The 8567-nt window shown below is 39.3% G+C and overlaps 1 protein-coding gene across 2 annotated transcripts; it reads right to left on the bottom strand.

Annotated features, from left to right (window-relative positions):
- Positions 1-747: 747 nt before the first annotated feature.
- On the bottom strand, positions 748-8240 carry LOC113144540 (atlastin-3-like). 2 transcript variants are annotated; one of them, XM_026330675.2, is made up of 14 exons: positions 8089-8240; positions 6651-6876; positions 5525-5659; positions 5242-5346; positions 5110-5160; positions 4851-4907; positions 4630-4722; positions 4395-4533; positions 4159-4286; positions 4022-4078; positions 3862-3933; positions 3406-3597; positions 3007-3246; positions 748-1937 (listed from the first exon to the last, which is right to left on the bottom strand). In XM_026330675.2, exons 2-14 carry the CDS (start codon positions 6852-6854, stop codon positions 1875-1877), a joined length of 1536 nt encoding a protein of 511 aa, XP_026186460.1. In that variant the 5' UTR covers positions 6855-6876; positions 8089-8240; the 3' UTR covers positions 748-1874. The 2 variants fall into 2 exon arrangements, with proteins under 2 accessions (XP_026186460.1, XP_026186459.1); XM_026330674.1 differs by having other exon boundaries at positions 1802-1937; positions 6651-6873; positions 8089-8233.
- Positions 8241-8567: the final 327 nt, after the last annotated feature.

The following is an 8567-nucleotide window of genomic DNA, read 5'->3' as shown; positions in this document are numbered from 1 at the left end:
GTGTATTTGTAAATGTGTGCATTTATAAATAGTATTCAGTGGTTTTGATCAATGGGTTGTTAAACAAATGTTTGTGATGGTGAACCGAATGGGGGATCTGTGCCACTTTAAAAAAAAACATGAATGAATAAATTGCAAAGACACATCAACAGTGCCAAGCTGTTTATTCTTTATAAAACAGCATTTCTTAAGGCCACCATACCCCTGCGAGAGATGATTACATTAGCCATTATTACAATAATGCATGCATTCACTCACTTTTGGAATGAGCAGTGTGCAAAAAGCACCTAAGAGGAGGGGAAGTGCAATAGAAAGTGCTTGAAAACATTGTGTAGTTTACTCCTCTTGTGGAATGTGCAAAATGATCATGAAAAATCATGGACAAGAATTTCTAAGCATCTCATCCTCCATATTAATATAGTCATTTTTGGCCCTGTATGACTTGCACCTAGTGTCACACATTAAGTTCACTATTCAAAATCTTTACAGACGATTGGGTTCTGTCATTTAAAAGGCCTAAAATACAATTCAAAATCTTTGCCATCCCACATTTCAGTTCAATGTTTCTGAAAGAATCTGCGTTTTATCATACTCTTAAATGTAGGGCACAGTTGCAAATAATCACCGAGTACTTTAATCCAATGCCCGATTCATTTTAAGTTGGCCTGAGAAACTGTGTTCAGCCCCAGAAAGGAAAACTAAAACCTAATAAATCCACAGTGGAGTATGCCTTTTTAATTCGGTGTATGACTGGTTTTTGAAAAATATGGCTTAAAATTGTTATATGGTTGCATGTAGACATGGACCTAGGAAACAAGTTAGCACAGATGTTATTATTCCTTTTCTGTAGTATGGTTTAATTATATGTTATGCAACCATTACATGCAAGCCATTTGAAGCAAAGCTTTGACCAAAGCATGCAGGAGTTTCGAGCTGGATTGAGAGCTGTGTGTAGTGATTATTTTACTTAAAGCGGTTTGTCATATTCAATTCATATTAACAAATAACGTTTCTAAATTTTTTAGTGAAGGCTTTTTGTACTGCAGTCATCACAAAGTTACTGCTCTTTGAATTAATAGGAGTACAGTCCTGACATATAGTTAAATTATTTAAAGCTAACTCTTTGGCTGACTGGTTGCTAGTTTGATTTTGTTGGGTGTTCAGCACCTTTAAGTTTTACAGTAATGTTTTATCTTTGGAGTTGGAAAATTTTGCAGAATATAAGCTCCCATATATAATCTCTCTAATATACTCTAATATATTGTATCAAAATCTACAAAGTGTAACATGTTTCCATCAAGGAATAAATGGCAAAAAAAGTGTGAACCCTTTTCTCCTTTCATTGTTCACCTTTCTAGAAATGCTAGTTTATATATCAAATATAAAGCAAAATATATAAACAGAATGGAATGTTTTAAGATGAATTAGGTAAAAAAAGATAGAAATATGTATAAATGTAAAAGCTTTAAAGCCGGCATTTTAAAGGTTATTATGTTGCAGAAAGCTTGTTTTGAAAAGCACCCAAGACCAATATACAGCAAAGTAAGATGCATAAAGGTGTTATCTAAGTTTAAAGGTAAACACTGACTTGTCTGTTAAGACCAATTGTAAACTTGTAAAATGATGACTGTCAGTTTGTAGTATCAATAAGAGGGGCTGGGATGGTTTGACTCCCTACCACAGCCTGAACTGCCACAGTGATGGGTGTTTTAATAGAGACGCTGGTGAATTTGCATCATATTTCTACCGTGCACCAAGGTGGTGGTGTTGGAGGTTTGTTTCAGTGGGTGGCAGGATAAGGTGTTAGAGCTGAATGTGTGCTTGTGTTGTGTGCTGGTTGCATTTGATCAAGATTACGAAGATTCAGTGGTTTTTTAATTGGATTTCTTCTTGTCAACAGGGCTTGTCCCTCTCGACTTGTTCAACACCGTGGTGGCCTGAAAACAGGAAAAGAAAAAAAAAGACAGTTTAACCGACTGCATGTTGGGTGAAGTGCTTCTTGCAACATTCACTTACTTCAGTTTTTCTATGATGTGGTTAATCCACTGAAACCTCTCAGCCTCATCAGTCATATATTTAGCTCTGGCAGCAAGAGTGTGGTCAATCAATTCAAACCACTTCAGGTTGTGCATTAAGAATGAGCTCTAACTAGTCTCTCAGGGCTGTTTGTGCTTTTAGACCATTTCAATTTCCATTGTCTGATTTCTGCTCTGATCATAGTGGATACAGTTACAACCTTAGCTACAGATACACTGTTAGATAAAAGGAGTTGCAACAGTACATATATGTATCATCCAACCACATATATGAGATATCTTTTGCCTGTATTAGCTCCTTGCTGTTGTTTTGTGTCTTAGACATTTAATGTATAGTTCAATCTCACTGTTCCTGTTGCTGAGCGTCCAGTGGACAGACTCCAGTGAAAACTACTTCGACCTAAGTGCTTGTCAGGTGGTCTTACACCATCTGAAACCTTAGCTTAAAACTGTTCTCTAGTTTTTTTTTTTTGTTTTCATTCTTCACACAACTATTTCTGTCACCACTGGTTTGAACAACCAAGTGCAACACTATCAATGTCTTCCAGCAGAGACTGTCTAAAACTGTGTGTGGTTATCACCAAAACTCCAAGTGGAGTAGAAAGCAGGTTTTCTGGGCCCTGAGACATCACTAGTCTCTCCCAGTCTGTGATTACAAGTAGCCAGATAACCACTGGTCTTTTTCTGATGACAACTAATTCTTTCCTAAGCTCAAAAAAGTCTGAAATGACACAATTTAGGTCAAAGAAACCAGATTTTAGTTTCTCCTACTGTCACCCAGTGAAATGGTACCAGAACAAGGTGACAGTTCCTGCATCAGCTGAACAGTTCTTTGACAACGCCATTTTTGTTGCTTTTCTCAACGTCAACAGCTCCATCTAGTGGCCGTAATAGATGCCTGGATTTAAAAAAAAAAAACAAAAAAACAAAAAAAAAAGACAACATTACACTCCTGGAAAAATATTCTTACCTGCTCTAGGACGACACCTGCTGCCTGGTCGATGGCTCCTCCCACATTTCTGTACCGACCAGAGTAGCGGATGAAGGCCCATGTCAGCATGGCCATCATGACCACACCTAGAGTACAGTCACACACCAAGGCGAAGGTAGACAGGCCGACAAAGAGCAACACACCCGACAGTACATAGAGGAGGCACACCAGGACAAACAGCACTGCAGGTGTCCGGAAGGCGCTGAAGAGATTTTTTGACTTTTACAGTAAAGAGAAAAGAAGGTTATTAGAAACAAATGAACAATACTATAAATGCGGAAAAGCAATGCAATAATACAATAAAATCAAAATCAAAGAGGACGTTTCCTTGCATTTTTGTATAATGAAGGTCATGTTGTGTTTCTGGAATAGTCTTACCTCATTGTGCTTGCTGAAAGACTGCCACATGTCCTCCAGCTCCTTTTCCAGCTGGGCTCGATAACGATCACAAAACTCCTGCCCACCCATCTTCTTAGTGGACGAGAAGGTGTGGAGAGCCTCTCGGATGTAAAAGTGATGTTTCTCCTCTAGAGACTCAGGAGCCACGTAGGGCAGGTCGCCCCCACATACCTTAGAATAGGGAAAACAAGACTTGCGGTAACTTGTGAATATGATTTGAATGTGATGACAAATAAAATCATACATTACTTAAAGAAAACTTGTAGTCAAGACTTACATAATACCATTTTATAATAGCATATGGTTTAAGTTTATTGTACTGATTACATATGAAGCAAACTCTAGTGTATAAACAACAGACACTCTCATAAAGTTTCCTACACTGATCACCAGAGCAAAGAAAAGTGCTGACTGTCTTGTTTTAAGCAAACCCACCTTCTCCATGTTCTTGTAATACTGATCTTTGGCTGTTGCCACAGCTGCCAGGTTATTGGCCTCAGCTGTAGCCTGGTGACACAAACAGTCATAGGTTGCATGTATCAGATTAGACAAAAACAAAGCCAAAATAACTTCATTATATTAATCCTGCACATACCATGAGCATAGTCTTTGGCTGTGGCAAGTCTTCTCCCTGGTAAATCTTGATGTAAGCCTGACAAGACAAAAATACAGTATTAGATATGAAAAACTGGTTCAGATTTGACAGGAGAACTTTGACAGAGAAGGTGTTACCTTGAAGAACTCCAGCAGGCCCCTGCAAGTGACTTTGTTTCCATTTATTTCTTTTGCTGCCAGATGGTCAGGATGCAGCAGTTTAGGAATCAGTTTCTGCAGCTCGTCCTTGAACTCTGGCGCTACATCTGAAACAGTAAATGGAACAACAATCAGGACAACACTCAGACTGGGTATGCCAATAAATACCCAACTTCTATACCAAGAAGAATATTGTGAAAAACATGGGATCCTACCACTAAGCTGTCCCCGAAACGCAGGGCTGGTGGCAACCTTCAACCCAGGGTGAGGTAACAAGAAGCAGGAGATTTTAGTGAAGCAGGAATGGATGTGCTCCCTTACTGTCTGCAGCTCCTCATGTTGGGCCTCCTTAACCTTTAACACAAATGCAGCACAACAAACCAAAACTCACCATTTCAGACCAACTAAGTACATTTTTTACATTCTGTTGATAAAGGAGACTTCTGGTACCTGTAACCGTTTATCCAGGAAATCATTTCCTCCTTTAAACCCATAGGTGTATTCATAGGGAAAACTCCAATCCCTGATGAGGAACATCAAAGACTGTGAGAGCAATGAGAACGTATTAAATACAAATAACATTTCATTATAAATAGTGAACACAACAAGATTTAAAAAAAAAAACAAAAAAAAAACAGCAACAATGCATTAAATTTAGTGGTTTGTTTTACCTGAAAGGGCTTCTGAAAGATTTCATCCATGGCAAGACGACCGTACTCTGTGAACAGCTGTGAGGATTCACCCATCACACAACATTAACAATGCCAAAATCAGGGGATCACCAGTGAAATGACCTAAACACACCCTTCTATCACAACAAAAAAAGCTTATTCTAAGACATTTTAAAAATGAATAAAGCCATATAGGACTGAAAATAGCTTTTAAACTTTTCAAACATGCTTCACTGGAGACATCAGAGCAGGTGCAGACCTGTAGCTGCTGCAGATCATCCTCCTGAATGTTCTGGGACAGATTGTAGATCTACAAAAGAGAACAAGTATTAGCTTTAATTATATTTACTACGAGTGTGAAGACAACAAATTGTTAAAGGAGATCAGTCACCTGCATTGAACTGGTCATGGTGCTGAGGGCAAAGATGGTGGCACAGTCCTTGACGGTGGACTGGTCATCAAACGCTCCCTGAGTGTCCATCAACAATACTGCCATCTACAGCAGCAAAGATAGAAAGCATGCAACATGGTGTCTTTAAAAATGAAATAAACAAATGAAAACAACAGCAATCTAAATGATTCAGGTGAAACAGGTGTAAGGCAGCTATAGTGTATTAAACTACAGATCCCAGTAAACAGTTTTGTTTGTTGGTAAATACAGAAAACGTGAGAACCTCTGTTCCATCGCTCTTCCGGACGAGGAAAACTTCACTCCACAGCTGGATGCCTGTTGTCTCTGGTTCTGAACCCCCTCTCCAAGAAAACCCAGTCAGTGGCTCATCATCCCGACCCAGCCAGTTTTCCTCATTCTGCAAAAACAATTACAGTTTTAAGGCTTGTCAGGTACAAGCTGTGGCTTTTCAGGGAACCAATGTGTATCCAAATGATGTGGTTTATTCATTTCAGATGCAGCAGGTATTTAACCCAGAAATACCCAGATAAGTAGAAAATTCTCATTGTTTTGCAAGATTTACAAACAAGAAAGAACCAAATAGAGTGTAGACCTCAGTCAGTTCATAATTATCTCCCTAGACGGCAATTCTTTAGGCTTCACTGGGTAATTGACAGAAAGGTTAAAAGGGAAGCAAAGTTCAACTTGTTGATAGCACCAGAGGAAAGGTAGTGGACTTATCAAAATCAATGAGCACAGGACATATAGTGCCAGAAATGACATCAACATGCAAACGTGTACAGAAAACAAACAGAAAGCATCAATTCACAGACTGACAACCTTTAACATGGGTGACTAAACATTCAATTATGCCTGTGCAGTAAACGAGTTAGTTCACATGTTAAAACAGGGATGGGCATTAATGCAGAATGAATACATGCATATTTTCATTTCCACCACAGATTATTAATGATTTTCCACGTTCTCACATGGTCAGCACTCTGCTGTGAACTCTCTGCTGTTGCTGTGGATTATCCGTTGACTTTTTGTTCAGAATTTTTGTTCAGACTTTGAAAAATATCTGTCAAAATATCCAAAAGCTACAGGTGTCGTCCCAAAATGTCTTGATTAGTTTGACCAGCAATCCCAAATCCAGAACTAATCATCTTATCCAGATGTAAACCACAGAAAGTAATTCACATTGGAGAAGCTGAAACCAGACAATGTTGGAAATATATGCAGATGAATTATCTGTTGAATGATTCATTAGTGAAATGACAATACTGCATCATCAACTTGGTCAGTTTCAGGTAAGTGATCTTGGTCTGAGTACTAGGCCTGAGTGCTGCAGACAGATACAAGGAATAAAAGTGAGACACAGAGAGAGATCACATTACAACGCGACTCACCTTTCTGTACATGTAACGGAGCATAAAATCCAGCAGGAAGCTCTTTCCCTTTCTAAAGGCTCCGGCCACTGACAGCACCACCACATGTTTGTCTCGGACCTTAGGAGCCAACAGAACCCGAGCCAAAGCCTTTGTGTCCAACTCAAAAGAGTGATCCTCTTTACACACTGTGACGATCTGAACTGGGCCTGGTTCACTTCCCATTCTGCAGATGTGCTGGTCCCTGCTGATCACAGATAAAGACAGCATTGCAACTAACTGTGACTATGATTATTTAATACTGATCTATTTCTCTTTTTTTGTGGAATATTATTAACAAAATAACAAATTCAAAAAATGGCATCCATGGTATTCAAGGTATCCACACATCCAATCGAAATGATAATAATTCACCACAGCAAAATGTAAATGTACTTGTTTTGTCCAAGCAACAGTGAAAAACCCAAATGCTTTCAGTTTACTATCATAGAGGGGAAAAATTAACCAAATTCGCACATTTGAGAAGTTTGAAATAATAAAGTAATTATTCTTATGTCCATGGAGTAAGTATTGCAGCTCTTCTTGAAATGCTTTCTTTTCTCATCCTCACCAAAAATAAAAAAGTGGACAAATGGTGGGGAAAATAATCAACAGATGAATTAACAATGACCAGAGCCATTAGGTGAAAGCCAAAAATTGCTGAGCAACACAGCTGATTGGATGGTAATCACACTTGAAGCTATTTACTGAGTAAATACCATTATACCTGTACCTAGTGAATAATCAGACATGCACTGATTCCTCCATCAGACACATTTAGCTCTGTGCAAAGCTGACTGTGGGATGCTCTTATGGGTGTCATGCTGCTTTGCCTCTAGCTAGTAGATTCTGCATGCTCTCCAATTCACTCTTCGTCTCAGCTGCTTCAATGGATTTCATTGTTGCAGCTCTCTGAGGAGGATGTCCTCTCCCATGATGATCAAGACAGGGAGGCGCTTTCATAACACTTTATCTGCGCTTGGCTCTTCTTTCACCAAAAGCTCAGCACCTCAAAGGTGTGGCGTTCAGGAGCAGCATGCCATGCATTTCTCAGCACTGTAAAAGACCGTGCTGATGGATTGCAGCTATTGCAAACCGTGAGCATTTTGTTATCAGCAAGCCCCTCATTAGATTACCTTTAACGTTACAGCAGCTTCTCTATAAACAGCGCTGTCTGGTCCTAATAGCTGCCACCAAAACAGACAAATGAGCTAACAAGCTACGAGCTTGTTAGCTCGTTGGCCCATAACAACTGATGGGCTAACGTAAATTAGTCAGCTAACAACTAGTTAGCTAACGGCACTTAAAGCTAGCGTGTGTCCGTTGTTAGCTGTTGAAGGAAAGGGGTTAAAATAACGTTGCTACAGTTTTTCAACAGCGCAAATTAGTTTCGACATCTGTTATCTCCTCGCTTTGTTACCTTTGGTGTCTTCAGTCGGCTTCAACACAATCGCATGAGAGTCGAATAACAACTGAAACTTTTTTTTTTTACAACACAGAACTTTTTTCCACAACGACGAAACTCACACACTTGTCTACACGCTGCGCAACGCCCTAAGGGAAATGTAGTTATAGTGTGGCTTCTTGCTCGCACTTTACTCTGTGAGAAAACTACACTATGCAAAGTGCCAACACCCCCCTGTCACAGCTATGGGAAATGTAGTTTTTTATGCAAAGTTACGAATACGGAACTACCGGACAGGTAGTGTATAAGAGGAGTTCGGTGTTTTGCGTGTAAGCAAATCTGAAAGACTTGTTAATGAAAACGACACCGAAGCTTAGTAACAAGATCTTGGTCGTGGACATATTATGCAAATATGGAGGTTATTTGACTGTATTTGCTCCAATGCTCCTATCCTGTGATGCCCTCTAATGGTGAAATTAAATACTAACATTCAG

The sequence above is a fragment of the Mastacembelus armatus genome, chromosome 10 (assembly GCF_900324485.2).
Source record: "Mastacembelus armatus chromosome 10, fMasArm1.2, whole genome shotgun sequence".
Taxonomy (NCBI): Eukaryota; Metazoa; Chordata; class Actinopteri; order Synbranchiformes; family Mastacembelidae; genus Mastacembelus; species Mastacembelus armatus.
This window is presented reverse-complemented; position numbering and strand designations above follow the sequence as displayed.

Coding starts and splice junctions, on each gene's coding strand:
- LOC113144540 (XM_026330675.2), bottom strand. CDS start 6,854: ATGGGAAGTGAACCAGGCCCAGTTCAGATCGTCACAGTGTGTAAAGAG. Junction 4,908..5,109: donor ATGATCTGCAGCAGCTACAG/GTCTGCACCTGC, acceptor GAATCCTCACAG/CTGTTCACAGAGTACGGTCG. Junction 4,079..4,158: donor GCCTGCTGGAGTTCTTCAAG/GTAACACCTTCT, acceptor TTGTCTTGTCAG/GCTTACATCAAGATTTACCA.